The sequence below is a fragment of the Sus scrofa genome, chromosome X (genome assembly GCF_000003025.6).
Source record: "Sus scrofa isolate TJ Tabasco breed Duroc chromosome X, Sscrofa11.1, whole genome shotgun sequence".
Classification (NCBI taxonomy): domain Eukaryota; kingdom Metazoa; phylum Chordata; class Mammalia; order Artiodactyla; family Suidae; genus Sus; species Sus scrofa.
The window spans coordinates 20,546,193-20,564,703 of NC_010461.5; the positions used below are offsets into that span (position 1 = coordinate 20,546,193).

Below are 18,511 nucleotides of genomic sequence, written 5' to 3' on the forward strand. Positions count from 1 at the left end.
GTTCCACCTAGTGGTCGTTTTAAGAATGCACTGGCTTCTGTGTATACATGAGTGTATCTATTTAGTCCTTTACGATTTATTTTTAGATTTTTTTTTTTCTCCTTTGACTGCCCTGAAGCCTGTAGAATTCCTAGACCAAGGATCAGATCCAAGCCACAGTTGGGATCTATGGCGCAGCTGTGGCAGTGCCAGATCCTTTAACCCTCTGTGCTGGGCCTGGGATCGAACCTGTGTCCTGGTACTGCAGAGACACTGCCAATCCTGTTGCACCATAGCAGGAACTCCTGTTTCTAAGTTTTCAATGCAATATTACATTGGAGCTCAGAGAAACGATGCTTTTATTTTGGAGCAGCATAAAAAGAGTGTGCTATTAATATGATGACCATTCTGAATTCTCTTGCTGCCATTATGCACAGAGACTGCTAAATTTTCATGCTGATGGAAAATATTTCTGGTGTTTCTTTTTCATTTAACCTAGCTCTTTCATTTAACAGAGCTGACCCTAGCTTTGAGTGGGGTCCCCCCCGCCAAGAGAAATTGACTATCCCCTTCATCTTACTTCCTCTTCTTTCAAGTACCCATCAGTGAATGCATATGGCAGGCCTGTTGTGCTGAGGAATTTTTTTCGAAGTAGAAACTTGGCCTACATAATTGTGACACCAGGTGCCTTACATGTAGGTGTTCCATAAAAAGAACGAAGAAACACCATGTTATATAAGTGACCTTAGCTCGAGGCATTTAACCCAGCTCTCTCAATTCACAGATAAGGAAACCGAGGTCCAGGATGTGATTTTCCCAAGCTTGTAACTTGAGTTAGGAGCAGGGCTGGATCTGTAAATCATGTTTCCTCTTCTTTGGTACATGGCTTTTTACAGTGTGTCATACAGCCAGGACTCCTTGACTAAGTCACCAGTAGCTAGCTCAAGTTGAGTTGTAAATGGAGATGCAAAGGGGGAAGAAAAGTCCTGGCCTGTTTTATACTCTGCTCGGTATTTGGTTGATGGGTTTATGAAATGTGGATTAGAGATCCAGCCGTGGTGTTTTCCTTGTTATAAGCCCTCGTTGTCATTTCAGTGACCACAGTTAAATGAATCAAATCCAGAAGCTTTGTTTTCTCCACAGTCATTAGCTAGTGACATTTTGGCCAATATCCTCCAAACTAGGGCTGACCCTTCTAGCTTCAAATTTTCGGATGTGGATTTTTGGCAGCCTGCAATATTAAATTTCTGCTCTTGTGTTTCCCGGAGTCCTGTTTCAGTTTCTGGAACAGGTTATCAGTCAGATGCAATTTATGGATGTGAGCCTGCTTTGGAAACTGCCAAGTGCTGGATCCAGTGTGTGCAAGATCCTAATGCTAATGGCTCTCGCTCAGTGAGTTTCGGGAACCTACCCAGGTTCATGAATCTAGTTAGGGGACGTGGGATTTCATGGGGAAGAAAGGACTGGGGAGTTCTCACGGTAGCCAGCCGCCTTTTCTGTTCAGTGAGATGTTATATAGGAGGCAAGCACAAGGAAGTCATTTAAAAAGAAAAGCAGCCTTGGTGGAGGATGTTTATCGTAATGATAAAGGTTAAAGGGCCCCAGAAGACTGGGGAAGTTTTCTGAGAATTGAACCCCTGAGGCAAGTCTCCTCCCTTCAGATAAGTGGAGGCCCTTTTCTGCTGTAATGAACGTTCTAGCTTAGAGATACTTAACTTACAAATAGGTTGGAAAGAACATTATGTAAAAGACAAATGGTCCATTAGAAAATGTCTTGTGAATAATTATGACCTTCTGGAGTTCCCATTGTGGTTCAGCAGGTTAAGAACCCAACTAGCATCCATGAGGATGCAGGTTCCATCCCTGGCCCTGCTCAGGGGGGTTAAGGATCTGGTGTTGCTGTGAGCTGTGATGTAGGTTGCAGATGGCAGCTCCAATTTGACCCCTAGTCTGGAAACTTCCATAGGCTGCAGGTGTGGTCCTAAAAAGAAAAAAAAGTAATTATGACCTTCTAATATCTGAGTTGATTTATTCATCTTTGCTGTCTTTGTATACATGTGTTTGTTCCAGAAATATTTCGTTGAGAAAATAAGACTTCATGTAAGTATGAAAAGAAAGTCACTCCAAATTACCATTACAAGGGGACAACCACTGTGAACGTTTCCCTCCCATCCATCCTTTTAATTAGGCATATATATTTCTATGTATAGAATTTATTTTTTACAAAAATAACAGTGTCAGCATTATAGCTCTGCAGCGGCATTATTAGTGGTTTCATAATGGTCCATCTGAAGATGTCATGTGATTTGACCTCCCATTACTGGGTTTTAGAATAGTTTGCAGTTTTCTTGCTACTACAGGCAGTGTTCTGAATAGCACCTCTAAAATACAGCTGTTGGCCTTGTAATCCGTTATTTGCCTAAAATCAGTTCCTTGGCAGTGAAGTGACTTGCTTTGGGCTTTTGATACATGCTGCTGAATTGCCCCTACCAATGCCTCTGTTATGCTCCTACACTCTACCTCACACTGGTTGTGCTTTGCCAGTCTGATTAGTGGAGGGTAGTGTTGCATTGCTTTAATTCGCTTTTCTTTTATTGTTTTGAAGGTGAGGTTATTGGTGTTGGCGTTTCCTCTAGAAAATTTTCCATTGATACCAAGCCCCTTGCCTAGTTTTCTGTTGGAGTGGTCATCTTTTCCTTTGCTAAGGATAGTAACTTTTGCGAATATATTTTTACCTGTCTTCACTTTGTTTTTTGACTTTATAGTGTGTGTCCCATAAAATTGCTGTAGTCCTCCATAGTCCTATCACTTGTTTCTTCATGGGTTCTGCCCTTGTTTTTTTTTTGTCTTTTTAGGGCTGCACCCACGGCATGTGGAGGTTCCCAGGTTAGGGGTCCAATAGGAGCTGTGGCTGCCAGTCTGTGCCACAGCCACAGCAACATAGGATCCTTAACCCACTGAGTGAGGCCAGGGATCAAACCTGTGTCCTCATGGATACTAGCTGGGTTCGTTAACTGCTGAGCCATGACAGGAACTCCTGCCCTTGGTATTAAACGTAGAACAGCCTTCCTTACTCCAAGGTTATATACTTATACACCTGGTTTTCTTTTTTCTTTTCTACGATTTCACCCTTTTATATTTTAATCTTTTAAACCACTTTGGGGCTTGAGGCTTAATATTAGAGGGTGACTTAAATTCCTAGCCAGCTGTCCCAACTAATTTTTCCCACTGACTTACATCGTCACTTTATCAATATGCTAAATTTTCACACATGTACGTACTCACTCACCCTTGGGCCTGGTTCCAAGCTTTTTATTTGGTTCCATTGACTTGTCTTTCTGTTCTTAGTTACCATGCTCAATGTATTTTTACCTCTGTACCTTGACAGGAATATACCAGAATACTTGAATAAGTTTGTCTTAATCACCCTTGTTCTATATACATTTCATCACGGTATTTTACTGCTGCAAAATTTTACTCTCAAAAACTTTGACGTTATTAATTTATTCATGGAAGCTGTTTCCCTGAGACTCCATAAATCCTTGGACATTTTTGGGATTGTCTTCATGTTGTCAGAAGAAATATTAATATGTTCTGCAGTTATGTATTCAGCACCCATTTATAGAACCTGTACTATATGTAACCACTTATCCATAAAGCTAGTGGGTTCCTAAAAAGGTATTTGAACATTTTTTTCTTCTCCAAAACCTTCTACTTTTTGTATGTATCTCTGAAGGAAGAGCTTCTGTAGAAAGTCTCAAGCAAAAGCTTGGGTAATACTTTAGTTTCTTGAGAGAACTTATAGCCTATAATGACGGTGCTGATTTGTCTAAAAATACCAGCAGGTAAATAGTCCCAAAACAGAGCTGGGAAGTGTTATGCATCAGCAAGTGAGATAGAAAGACTGACCATCTTTTTGGTTTCCTTCCCACACAGCTTCCTACAAGTTCTGATTAAAGTCAGAAATAGACACAATGACGTGGTTCCTACAATGGCACAAGGAGTGATCGAATACAAGGAGAAGTTTGGGTTTGATCCATTCATTAGCAGTAACATCCAGTATTTTCTGGATCGGTTTTATACCAACCGCATCTCTTTCCGCATGCTTATTAACCAGCACAGTAAGTTGGGTTTTCTTGGTCCACTTTCGAAAAAATAGCCAGAGTGATTTCTCCCAAATGTTCTCCATTTGCTTCACTTGTAATGGACTGATCTGCGTTTTTGTCTGCAGGAATTTCATTTCTAGTTGAGTTTTTCCTGAGTGCTATCCATTAAAAAGCTCATCATTAGAATGCTTTGTTAAAAGAACTTGAGAGGCCTTTTTGGATGCTCGTAATGAGAGCCAGAACTTAAGCCTCTACATACATTCCCGGTGTGGGCGAGGGACCGGCTTTAACGGCATCCCAGTGTTTTATCTCTGAATACTTGTTGTGTCTCTCAAAGACTGTTCTAGACTTTATCCAGGATGGCTCATATTTTCCTTTTTGATTTTAAAAACATTGATACTAAGAATATTGAATTGACATGTTACCAGTATGAGCAATCAGTCTTGTATTTCACAGTGATCACTGAAATTAGATTAAGCCGGATTGTCAAACCCTAATTGTATATTGAGAGTTTTAGTCCACTCTCTAGGCTGATAAGCAGATAAGAAAGAAACAACTAAAATTCTCTCTACACATATTTTAAACTCGGAGTTCTCATTGTGGATCAGCAGTAAGGAACCTGACTAGTATCCATGAGGACATGGGTTCGATCCCTGGCCTCGCTCAGTGGGTTAAGGAGCCAGCATTGCCATGAGCTGCAGTGTAGGTTGCGGACACTGTGCGAATCCCACGTTGCTGTGGCTGTGGTGTAGGCCAACAGCGACAGCTCCAATTCAGTCCCTAGCCTGGGAACCTCCATATGCCATAGGTACAGCCCTAAAAGGCAAACAAAACAAAACAAAACAAAAAACCCCCAAACTTTTAAACTCATTTTCAGCATCTCTTTAATTTCAGAATTCTCATGAAAAAGCACTAGGTGTCTAGAGTCTATTTCATCCTCTTTGCTGAGTAAGAAAGTGGACAGAGCATCTTTATTTTACTAATTTGGTTTATTTGAATGAACAAATTTATGCAGCTGTTAAATGTGTATTTGTTCTAAATGTGTGTTTTTTAAAAATATAAATGTATGGCAATTTATAGTAAATTTATAGGAAAAAGAGCCCCAATACTATTTAACTAAACTCAGATAACTCTGCTTTCTTTCTGACCTAAATATGTGTCTCCATACACATGTACATGTTTTTAGATCATTGATTAAGCTTGTACATCTATTGTTTTTCTTCCACTTAGTTGGCACTTATGATTGGCCTAATGCCCATATTTGTCGTTTTTTGTAATTAAACTCTCCCCTGTTTTATTTCAGCATTCTACTTTTGTAGAGTCCAAGTTATTCCCAGTTTTTGTTCAATTTAAAAATAGGTACATACAGACATTTTAATTCAGGTTACTTTTTTCTCTGGGGCTCCTTTTGGCGTTTTTTTCAAGAGTGAAATTTTGTAAACCTCGTGTATTATGAAAATAGTTGAGCACGCTTTTAAAAACACTTGCACAAATACTGTTGGTGTGTAGCACAGCGAAAACTATTCTTCACGATGGGGGCAGTTGAAGGGAAGACCCTTCATAAGGGTGCGAAGTGCATTTTCTAAGTATGTAGTGAATGTTGGAATAAAGGTCTAGAGTACTGCTGAGAAGGTGGGTAAACTTGGCTAAGGATGAAAGGAAGTGTTTTTTTCATCCAGGTCACATTGGGTCGGGCGGGAGAGCAGGTTGGATACCTGGCCCATCCTGCTGCTTTAGGACCGGCTTAACTGCACCTGGCAGGTCTCACGCCTGTCTTTCCTACCTCATTGTCTCAAAGTTGATCACCCACCAGTTGAGTGGATGCCATTGTTTTAGGTCACTGTGGCTGCTAAGATGGTTTTCACAAATAAGAGAACTGAACTTACAAGCCCCATATTTCTCTGCTCGACCAGTCTAAGCCTCTTTTGTTTTTAATCCTCTCTCTTTTCTCTTGTATTTAGCACTTCTCTTTGGCGGTGACACCAATCCTGCGCATCCTAAACACATAGGAAGTATTGATCCCACCTGCAACGTGGCCGATGTCGTGAAAGGTAAGGAGGCCAATGACACGTTAGTAATTGTAGTTCTAACAGGATGTGGTGTCACTGAGGCTGGGCTATAGGATTATGTCACTGAACTGTTTGCTGGTACATCTGCACATTCTGGGCCCAAGACACTTGATCCCAACATGACCTGTTCTTTCTAAGCGGTTCAGGAAAAGATACATAATTAGTAATGGTCAGAATGGGAGTTTCTACTTCATTGACTGAGGTTTTACTTGTGGTTCTATCTGAACAGTAAATATCAGTTGTCTTAAGTAAGACTCTAAGTTTTGATTGCTAGCCGTGTCTGAAAATTTCAGAGGATGCAAACCCTCATTAAAAAATTCATCTGGTGGAGATTTGATCCCCATACTGGCACAGTAGGTTAAAGGATCTGGTGTTGCGGCAGCTGCACTATAGGTCACAACTGTGGCTCTGATCTGATCCCTGGCCTGGGAATTCGGGCAGGTCAAACTAAAAATTAATTAAAAAAAAATTCATCTGGGAGTTCCCGCTGTGGTGCATCGGGATCAGTGGTGTCTCTGCAGCACAGGGACGCAATCCCTGCCAGCACAGTGGGTTGAGGATCTGGTATTGCCACAGCTGCAGTGTAGGTTGCAGCTGTGGCTCAGATCTGATCCCTGACCCGGAAACTCGATATGCCGTGGGGCAGCCAAAAAAGAGAAAAAAAAAAATTCATCTGAATTCACGTGTTTGTAAACTGTGTTCCTCTTTCTGACATGCACCCCAGGTTTTAGAATCTGTGTGGCACGTGGACTTCTTGGGGTCCCTGGACACTGTTGTGGTAGCCTCAGAGTGGAACAGAGCCCTGGAGCCATACATCCCGGGCACTTGGATTTGACCAGCAGCTTCCTTGTTTTTTCATTGTGAGATAAATGCTAGCTCCAGAAAGCCTTTCTGGTTTTAAGTGATCCACCAGGTTTCAGGACCTTTCCTCGGTATTATGGTTACTCCCTGCAGCCTCAGCTCCCCAAACTGTCCCCTTTCCTGGATTCCCTCTCCTGCCGTGGTCCTCCTCCCTTCTCAGACACACACACCTTACCAGTTTTCAGGAGCACAGCTCTCCCCCCATCTTTTTCGCAATCTCTGTTGCTCTTAGTTTTTCTGGATGGGTGAGTAGGAGGCAGAAGAGGACCTCATCTCCTTGGCAAAGCTCACAAGCCTGCCTCAAGCAGAGTGACCTTTTCCATTGGCCCTTAGAAGGCCAAGGGAGGTGTGCAGTGTGTGCAGCCTCCCCCAGCGCGGGGACAGACCAGATCTTCAGCTGTGAAAGCTAAGGAAAACCTGTGCTGTGTGCTTACCCTGGGCCTCCCTCTCCCCGCCCCCTAGTGGCCGTAGCTCAGCCTGGGACGGTCAGGCCGCCCTGACCTCTGTTTAGTTCGAAGACCTTTACTCAGGTTATTTCAGTTTTTAAGTGGATGGGCTCAGCCTCAGCTCCTTGGGAATCCTGCAGGTTTCTCTGTCACAAGATAACCCTGTAGTGGATCGTGACCTCCGTGGGCCCCTAGCAGGAAAGGGAAGCAGGATCGATTTTATCCCAGCTTGTGTGTTCATTTGGCCCCAGTCCAGTGGGTTTTATGATTCAGAACACCTGGTTCAGATGCTTGACTGCTCTTAGAAAAAAAGCCACAAATTCATAAAGCGCAAGTGTATTGTAATATGTTGCATGTATGCCTTTCCTCTTGAACTGCAAACAGCTTGAAGTCAGAGTTTTCGACTTGCAGAAAACAGTATATGCCTGTGTAGATGCTCAGCAAGTATTCCTTGGGTTGACAAGTGTTCAGCCTTTTGATCATTTACTTTTAAAAAAAACAGCTTTATTCAGATGCAGTTGACATACCATACATTTCATCCATTTAAAGTGAAGTTCCCTGATAGCCCAGGGGATTAAGGATATGGCGTTGTCGCTTCTGTGGCTTGGGCCACTGCTGTGGTGTGGGCTCAGTCCCTGGCCTGGGAATTTCCACGTGCTGCGGGCATGGCCAAAAAAAATAAATAAAAAATAAAAATAAAGTATACAAAGTGGTTTCTAGTATATTCACAGAGTTTTGCAACCATCACCATAATCCGACTTTAGAACATTTCATCACCCCAAGAAGTCTCACCATGAGTCAGTTCAAGTTGGTAAGTAACAGGGAGTCCTCGGCAGTTGATAGCACCTCGAAGGGCACAGGGATGCAGCAGTGCTAGAGTGAGTCGGGAGAAGTGACTGGACACTTACGATGAGCAGAATCCGTATTCCCAGCCATCACTGTCTAGAAGGCTCTTTGTGGCTCATTCTGTCCTGCCTGGTCTTGGCATTATTTGTCCTTCTGTAGGTCTCTCTAACAAGGTGTAAATTCCTAAAGGGCTGGAATTCCTCTCATCTCTGCTTGCATCGCATCTCTCAGGGACAGAGGTTTCTTACCAAACACCAGCTGAAGATGATGTGCAAAACACTTGGCTCCATATTTGAAAGGGGGAAGCTCAAGTGTGTGCCTCCAGGCTACCTCAGAGCCTCCTGCATTCTTTGTCCTTTTAATTTATTTTTTTATTATTATTGATTTACAATGTTCCATCAATTTCTACTGTAGAGCCAAGTGACCCAGTTATACATATATACATTCTTTTTCTCATATTATCTTCCCTCATGTTCCATTGCAAGTGATTGGATAGAGTTCCCTGTGCCATACAGCAGGACCTTCCTTTGTCCTTTTTAGTCTTGGTCTTGATCCTGGGCTAGACAACACCCCCACCCCCGCCCTGCTCACTCACAGCTTTACTTCACTCTTCCTCCCGCCCTTTTTGACTTTCTACCTGGTGAGCTCGCTATAACTGGGCGCAAAGTTGACTCAGTCCTCTCATGCAATCATTCCTGCCGTTTGTCTGCCCTCCCCCTGCCACATGCCTCTGCCACTCGGAATGTCACTCCCCCAGCACACACAAACAGCACACACACTCCTACCCCCGACTCATGGGGCGAGGAGGAAGGGCTGCCTGGCTCCCGCTCCCCGCTGCTTCTCTCAAACCTTGCTTTTCATTTCTCAACAGCTGCTTCCCTTAAGGAAAGCAGCAGTGAAGGGTGGTTTCAGATTTTGAAAGTGTGTGAGCATGAAAAACAACTTCCACACCATCAACTGCTCAGCCACCTCATTCCTTTCAAAAATCATAAATCATAGCCACAGCCCACTCAGTACGCTTGGCTTGTACATACTTTCTAGAATGCCCTGGTTGTGCTTCTTCCACTTGGTAGAAGACAGTGCTTACTCAGTGTCTCTTGTTCTCAAACTGTTGGTGTAAGTCATCCCACATGTGTGTGTATAAATATACATACTGTTTATGTGTTATGTAAACTGAAGAAATACGAGTACAAAAAGATTTATTTCCATAAAAATCAGGTTGGGTGCTTTGGAAAGACCTGATAAAAAAAGAGTTTCTTAAAAATGTAATGAGATGGCTGTCGACAGGGTAACTATTAGATTGCAGGGCAGCCCTGAGTAAAAATCTCAGAAGGAATCTGCACTCAGATTGCTTGACAAGTATCTTTAAGTTTATTACACTTTGCAGGGAGTTCCCGTCGTGGCGCAGTGGTTAACGAATCTGACTAGGAACCATGAGGTTGCAGGTTCGATCCCTGGCCTTGCTCAGTGGGTTAAGGACCCAGCGTTGCTGTGAGCTGTGGTGTAGGTCACAGACGCGGCTCGGATCCCGCATTGCTGTGGCTCTGGTGTAGGCTGGCGGCTACAGCTCCGATGAGACCCCTAGCCTGGGAACCCCCATATGCTATGGGAAGCGGCCCAAGAAATGGCAAAAAAAGACAAAAAAAAATTACACTTTGGAGAAATAGGAATTGGAATTCATAGATGTGTATGTTATTATTTATTGAAGAATATGACCTGGAACCCCAAGCCAATCCATATTCCAGGGAGAGACTCTGGTCTTATATGAAAAGATTGGTAGAGGAATAAATTGCGTATTTAAATGTGTGTTTTAAGTTCATGTTTACAATTGGGTCATATTTATGGTTTCCTACTATCCAGCTTTTTTGTCAGTCATCCGACTCCTTTTTCTGGTTTGGTCGGTTAAGAGGACTAATACTATATTACCACAGCAATAAAAACTGCTCATTGAAGAGAACTGAGAAAATGAGGGACAAGAGAAGAGAGAATAAAAATCACCTGTTGGGGGTTCCCTCATGGTCTAGTGGTTAGGACTAGTGCTTTCACCACTGTGCCCCGGGTTCAGTTCCTGGTCTGGAAACTGAGATCCCACTTTAAACTGCACATCAAGCTGCTGCACGCTATGGCCAAAAAAAATTCCTCTGTCTTCATAACCCAGTGAGAACATTGCTTTATACACTTGCATTCCTCCAACTTTACAGATTGGCACGCAACTGTGAATAATTTGAGTCTGTTTGTATGACATCCATAGTATTTGTGTGTATTTCCCCATCTCCAGCACTAATACCCATCACACACCACCACCTTCCTGGATGAATTCAGTGTCGGGTGTGCCACACTCATAATCTCTGTATTCAGATGGTTTTTCAGCTAGGTGTACTTATTTAATCTCTGTTCCTCCCCCTCGGTATTAGTCTCAAGTCAGTTACCTTTCCTACCATTGCACAATGGGCTAGACAACTCAACAGGAGGCCCGAACGTCCCTTTCTTCTTCGTGGATGCAGCAGATTTTAATTGTCAGCTTTCTGTTTCATTCCCTGTGGACCCCACTGTTAATTCTCTGAGTGTCTGGACACCCAAGCAGGAGCTCTTTCTGGCTCAAAATAAGACTGAGAAAGAACAAACAAGGCCAAGAGCACCAATGGTCAGAAGGCCTGGGAATTTTTCCATGTCTTCTACCAAAAAGTCACTGAAGCGTCCACCCCCAAGTGCTCAAGGGCAATAACCAGAGAGTCCCAAAGGGCCCAGGCCTCCAGAGCTCCCTTTCCCAGTACTCCCAGATGCTGTCAAGGACAGGAAGAGATGTGTATCAGGATCCTTCACCTTCTAGTGACGTCTTACCACTCCCTTCCTCTTTTTAAGGTAATTGGTTTTTTTTTTTCTTTTTTTTTCTTTTTTTCTTTTGGTCTGCGCCTGCAGCATAGAGAAGTTCCCAGGCCAGGGAGCGAACCCACACCACTGCCTCAACCCTAGCCCCAGCAGTGAGAGTGCCAGATCCTTTAACCCGCTGAGCCACCAGAAAGTTCCAAGATAGTTGGTATTTTTCCCCTGGTTTTTCACCTTCTCCTTGTACCTTCTGATTCCTCAGTTGATCTTCTGACACAGCGTCTCTGCCTCTATTTTTCTCCTTCCTTTTGCTTTAGGAAGCTTGATGTAGAGAGTGCAAGGGTTCTGACTTTTCATGACAGCTCTGCTATTGATTTCCTCAGCTGTGAAGATCCTGCCTGGTTTCAGCACAGTCACATGTGCCGCCCGTGTGACCTGGGTGTGTGCGCCTGTGCATGCACACGTGTGTGTTTCACAGCCTTAGGAAGCCATAATGAGCTAACAGTGATTCCATACCTAGATCTCTTGAGACAGACTCTAGGAACCTTTGATGTAGAAAGGTAAGGACAGTGTTTTTCTTTTTGACTAGACAGTTGTATAAATGTGTAAAACTGGGGTGCATCTTGCATCACAGTAATTAGATGTGCAGAACACTGAAGCGTGCCTCCTTGCTGCTTATTTAGCACATTAATCTCTACCTTTACACATCTACAAATTATAGCCTCGGTTGTAGTGAATGCTGGAATTAGTGCTGCAGAGCAGTTCCTATTATCCTTTGGGAGGTGCCTTCCATTGTGACCCTTTTCCCTTCTTTCTTTGTAAGAAACCAGGAAATAAAATGGAAAATCCCGTGGTAAGATCATTTTAAAGGCACAGACTTAAATATTTGGTACAAAAGTCAGCTCTCACAGCGACGTTAGCCTGCCTGTGTTGTTCCCTAAATGCTGTTACCGCTTAGCGTAATAGCATACAAATGGTATCCGGAGAGCGTGGCATTATTCTAGGGAAGAAATAAGGTCTTATGTTCTCACGTTAGGCTCTTCAGGTTGCAAGTAGCGCAGACCCACTCCCGCTAGCTCAAGAGACAGACTTATTAAAAGAACCTAGTAGGTCCCACGGTAATCCAAGGGTGGGAGGTGCTTTACGGTTAGAGCTATAGAAATTGGAACTGGGAAACAGAGGCAAGTTTTGTTTGCGTTTTTTTTTTTCTGTGTATCTTTGCAAGTGGGTTTGTCAAGTGATGGCCCCTCCACCTCTCTGTTATTTGTAGACTGCCGGACGTTTTAAGGCAGCTTGTGTAGGGCTCTGCCAGGCACTCCAGACCTTGTAGATCATAGTAACTCTCAGTGTGTCCATCTGCCCCGCCTGAGTGTCTTGATCCTGAATTCTCAAAGACGAATTTAATTGGCTCAGCCCATCTTTTTGCCCCTGAGCACAGGTTTGAGGGTTCTGGTCCGCCTGTAGATTGGTTGTCCTTATCATATTAGATGGTCGGGGGCCCCCCCGCTTCTCCAGTTGGCTGTGCTTGTGCAGGGGTGGCAGTGGGGGTGGAAGAGGGTCTAGTGCGCGCACACACACACACACACACACACACACACACACACACACCCATGGTGTGATGGAAACAAATCTGACTAGGAGCCATGAGGTTGCGGATTTGATTCCTCTCCTTGCTCAGTGGGTTAAGGATCCGCCGTTGCCGTGAGCTGTGGTTTTGGTCGCAGACATGGCTTGGATCCCGTGTGGCTGTGGCTGTGGCGAAGGCTGGTGGCTACAGCTCCGATTAGACCCCTAGCCTGGGAACCTCCATATGCTGTAGGTGCAGCCCTAAAAAGCAAAAACCAACCAACCAACCAACCCTGTGGTCTCCCACTTGGGATAGGTTTTCAGTAGATTATGATAAACATACGGTACTAGAATCACATTCCTAAGAAGCAGCATGTCGCTGACTTTGTAGCACTTTGTGCTCGTTTACATTTACCTTGTTAGGGCAGTGCTTCTTAAACTTGAGCTTTAAGGTTTTCAGTGTCCTGTTAGACCCAAGTTAGGGACCTTGGCATCTTCATGTTTGTTTTCTCAGCACTTATTCAAATTCATCCTTGTCCAGCCTCTTCTAAGATATTTGTAAACAAATAATGGCATGTATTTGTAATACAGGCTAAGATTTAATAGCAGAGTCCTGTAGTGAATTTTGAATAGGAAAATTTAATAGAAACATCTAATAAAATACTGTCCATACACTATTAAATTTTCCTTTGTGCTTTCTTTTTTTTTTTACATTTTTAATGATTTTTATTTTTTTCCTTTATAGCTGGTTTACAGTGTTCTATCAATTTTCTACTGTACTGCAGGGTGACCCAGTTATACATACATATATACATTCTTTTTTCTCACATTATCATGCTCCATCGTAAGTGACTAGATATAGTTCCCAGTGCTATAAAGCAGGAGCCTTTGTGCTTTTTCTTAAAACAGATTATTGGCTACAGTGGGTCTGTGGAGCTGGTTGCTATGTGAGTCTTCATCCTACTCTTTATGGCTTGGCCTTTTTTTCGTTTTAGTCTTATGTGTTCACAGATTGGGTTTTCTAGCCTGGGGAAGTAGAATGTGCTACACCTGCAGTTTTATTAGTTACCTTGTTGTCAATACCTTTTTTCCATTGAAAACAGGTTCTTAAAACAATGAAAATCACTTATGTTCTTTTCTTTGAAAGATTGGTGTTAAAGAGTGGCTCAAATATATTGTGATAAAAATAATTTGATAAATTTTAAGATTTTGGTTTCTAATAAAAAAATAGAAAAGTCTTATTAGAAAACTTAGTAGTAGTAGAATTTGCATTTTACTCTAGATATAAAGAAAATGACTTTTTAAGCCAGCAGTTGAAGTTTGGTTGTTATGTTGGTGATTGTGAAAGGCTTTTTCTTTTTTTCTTTTTTTTTTTTTTTTTGTCTTTTTGCCATTTCTTGGGCCACTCCCGCAGCATATGGAGGTTCCCAGGCTAGGGGTCTAATCAGAGCTGTAGCTGCCAGCCTACACCAGAGCCAGAGCAACACAGGATTCGAGCCTCATCTGCGACTTACACCACAGCTCACGGCAACGCCGAATCGTCAACCCACTGAGCAAGGGCAGGGACCGAACCTGCAACCTCATGGTTCCTAGTCGGATTCGTTAACCACTGTGCCATGACGGGAACACCCTTTTTCATTTTTATGTTACTTAAACCCAAGTGTCCCTATTTCAAAATATATGTGCTTTCATACTCCCCAGTGTCCCATGATCATGCATGTCCCAGGAGTTACTGTGACAGAATTAGCATAACCCAGCCTTGACTGGGGTCTCCAAATCTAGCTTCTCTTCAGAATTCCCTGCTAAGTTTTTTAAAACTATCGATTCCTAGGCCTCAACCCACAGCTATTGCATCAGAATCTCCAGAGACCTGTACGTTTTTTTAACCTGCTAATGAGTTCTACACACATGCAGGTTGGGGAACCACTCTGGGCCACTAGTTCTGAGTCTAACCAAAAAGAGCATCTCTCACGAGTATAACTGATTGAACTTGGAGAAGTTTCTCACGGGCAAGGTTGTCCCATATAAGAGATGCTTGCTAGGTGTGTGTTGTGTCCAAGGCATTGCAATGTGTCATTTTAAAAGATGCATAGGAGTATATAGATTTTACCATTACTGTCTCCAAAATACTTTGGACTGCTGGTACATGTGAGTCTCATTATCATGTCTTAAGTTTTTCGAGGGTCATAAGGCAATTCTTTTTTTTGCTTTTTTGTTTTTGTTTTTTGTTTTTTATGGCCACATCCTCAGCATGTGGAGGTTCCCAGGCTAGGGGTCCAATCAGAGCTACAGCTGCTGGCCTACACCACAGCCATAGCAGCCGCATCTGTGACCTACACCACAGCTCATGGCAACGCCAGATCCCTGACCCACTGAGCAAGGCCAGGGATCAAACCCCCATCCTCATGAATCCTAGTTGGGTTTTGTTAACCACTGAACCATGATGGGAACTCCATAATGCAGTTCTTAATCACAGCATTGATATACTGTAATTTGTAGTAGTGCTTTAAAAATTCATATTCTGGAGTTCCTGTTGTGGCTCAGCAGAAATGAATCTGACTAGCATCCATGAGGGACTCAGGTTTGATCCCTGCCTCACTCAGTGGATTGAGGGTCTGGCGTTGCTGTGATCTGTGGTGTAGGCCACAGATGCGGCTCGAATCTGGTGTTGCTGTGGCTACAGCTCCTATTTGCCCTAGTCTGGGAACCTCCATATGCTATGTGTGTGGCCATTAAAAGACAAATAAAATAAAAATAATTAAAAAAATAAAAATTCTTATTCACATGTGGTTTGAGGAACTAAGCTGGGTCTCTACATTTCAAGTTTTTTGCATTTATCTGGACTCTGCCATCTCCCACATGTTGTGTTTGTGTAATAGTTTATATATATATATATATATATATACACACTTGCAGCATGAGCATGTGAGGTTTCTGGGCCAGGGATTGAAACTGAGCCACAGCAGCAACCTCAGCCACTACAGTGACAACGCCAGATCCTTAACCCACTGCGCCACAAGGGAACTCCTATAATACTTTTCTTAATAATGCTGTTATAATCTCATGCTACTGGACAAGCTCATGCCATGAGGAAATAGCACATTCAGTGGAATTGGATTCTCTTCCTGTCTTAGAGTGAATGGAAGAGCAGTTTAAACATCTTTAAAGGTGTTATAGACTTGGAGGAATTGTTTTGTGGGGATGTATTGGCATCGCATGTGGGTAATGAGGCGTCCCTTTTAGACTGCAGTATTTATTGGTTTAAGTGTTGGAAGTTCTTGGTCGGCTTTGTGCTCTTGTGTCACTAGGTGGAGATAGAGCATTGTTTGGTGGTGTAGCCACAGCACAAAGAGGGAGTCCCGATTTCTTTTTACAAAAAAATCTCTCCAGATATTTGATGAGTTTTATTTATACCCTATGGGAAGGAAAAAAACTTCTGAATTTAATATATTTCTAAATTTTTATTTTCTTTGTTAGTGTTTAAATTTAGTCCTACTTTAATATCTATTTTCCCACTAATCAACGCTTTTTAAATTTTTTTCTCCTCTTGCTAACGTTTCCTTTGGCTCTCCCTCATTGTTTCGTCTTGTCAGAGAGATTCTGATGTCTCTCTTTGGTTCTTTTATAATGATTTAATTCTGAAAGTTTAATAAAGTAAGAATTTTTTACTCTGAGATCAGATATTATGTAAAATTAAAATTTTGTAGCAATAGGAGGCAAAAGAACCAAAACTTACAGTCTGAACACACCCTAGTCTTTCTTTGTATTATTTTAGGTGGACATTGTCAAATTTTAATATATTTAAATTCTGTCAGGCTTATTTTCTCCCCTTTTCTCTTTCCTTCCTTCTCTCTTTCTCTTACCTTTTTTAAGGTTTACACTATCAAATTTTAGCATATTTAGAGTCTCTGTCAGGCTTATTTTTCCCCCTTGCTTCCTTCCTTCCCTCTTTCTCTTACAACTTGAGTCTTAGACAGGTATCTATTCTAGGCAGAGTACTGATGTGGGGAAGATAAAAGAAGTCCAAGCCTGTCTGCAAAGAGCTGATAGCCAGTTTAGGACATTGCAGATCTGACTAGGGAGCATTTTAACCTAATTGGAATATCTCATCTTTAGAAATTGTGAGGTGGACTTAAAAAAAAAAATCTTCTTGCTTTGGAAAGCAGTCTGGCTGTTCTTCAGATATTTAAGTGTGCAGCTACCATGTGATCAAGCATTTTTGTCTCCTGGCTATTTACCCAAGAGAAATTAAGACATATGTTCACATACACAGAAAAAAACTTGGACATAAATGTTCACAACAGCATTATTCATAATAGCCCAAAAGTGGAAATGATCCAAATGTCCGCCAATGGATAAATGGATAAACAAAATGTGATATAGGGGAGTTCCCATTGAGCTCAGTGGAAATGAATCTGACTAGTATCCATGAGGACGCAGGTTCGATCCCTGGCCTCGCTCAGTGGGTTAAGGATCTGGCATTGCCCTGAGCTGTGGTGTAGGCTGCAGATGTGGCTCAGATCTGGCGTTGCTGTGGCTGTGGCATAGGCCGGCAGCTACAGCTCTGATTAGACCCCTAGCCTGGGAACCTCCATATGCTGCGGGTGCAGTCCTAAAAAGCAAAAAAAAAAAAAAAAAAAAAAGTGATATATTTTTACAATGTGATATTATTTCAGCAATAAAAAGGAATGAACTACTAGTGCATGCTGCAACATGGATGACCCTTGAAAACATGATGCTAAGTGAAAGAAACTGGTCACAAAAGACCACATATTGTATGATTCCATTTATATGAAATGTCCAGAATAACAAATCTATAGAGACAGAGTTGATTCATGGATACCTAGGGCCAGATGGGGAGTAATGACTGTTCATGGTTATGAAGTTTCTTTTTGGGGTGATGAAAATGTAAAATTAATTATGGTGATGGATGTACAACTCTGCGAATACACTAAAAACCATTGAATTCTATGTACACTTTAAATGGGTGAATTGTATGGTATGAGAATTATATCTCAATAAAGCAGTTTTTTAAAAAGCAAATAAAAAGGTCTAAAATGACCATCATCAAAAAGTCTACACATAATAAAGGCTGGTATAGAGAAAAGGGAACCCTCCTACACTGTTGGTGGGGATATAAATTGGTGTAGCCACTACGGAAAACAGTGTGGAGGGTCCTCAAAAAACTGAAAATCTCACTCCTGGGCATCTGTATGGAAAAGATGAAAACCCTAATTTGAAAAGATAAATGCCCCCTGATGTTCAGAGCAACACTGTATAGAATAGCCAAGACATAGCTAAATGTCCATCAACATATGAATGGATAAAGAAAAGTGATATATATACTCAATGGAATATTACTCAGCCGTAAAAAGAATGAAATAACGACGCTTGTAGCTACATGGATGGACCTAGAGATTTTCATACTAAGTGAAGTAAATCGGAGAAAGACAAATAGCATATGATATCACTTACATGTGAAACCTAATAAATTACAAAAATGAATTTATTTACAAAACAGAATTAGACTCACAGATATAGAAAGCAAACTTATAGTTACCAAAGGGGAAAGGGAGGGGCAGGGAAGAGTTTGGGATTAACAGATACATTTTACTATATATAAAATAAACAACAAGGACCTATTTTATAACACAGGGAACTATATTCAATATCTTGTAATAACCTATAATGGAAAAGAATCTGAAAAAGAATATATATGTGTGTGTGTGTATATATATATATATATATATATATATATAAAACTGAATCACTTTGCTGTATACTCGAAACTAACACAACGTTTTAAGTCAAC

The 18,511-nt window shown here is 41.9% G+C and overlaps 1 protein-coding gene across 5 annotated transcripts in view; it reads left to right on the forward strand.

Annotated features, from left to right (window-relative positions):
- Positions 1-18,511, forward strand: part of PDK3 (pyruvate dehydrogenase kinase 3) — a 112,288-nt gene that overhangs the window by 59,988 nt on the left and 33,789 nt on the right. For all 5 annotated transcript variants that reach the window (XM_021080538.1, XM_021080537.1, XM_013986015.2 and 2 more), the window contains 2 exons: positions 3,916-4,100; positions 6,047-6,136. In XM_021080538.1, coding sequence (XP_020936197.1) covers positions 3,916-4,100; positions 6,047-6,136 — 275 coding nt within the window. The remainder of the gene's footprint in view (positions 1-3,915; positions 4,101-6,046; positions 6,137-18,511) is intronic.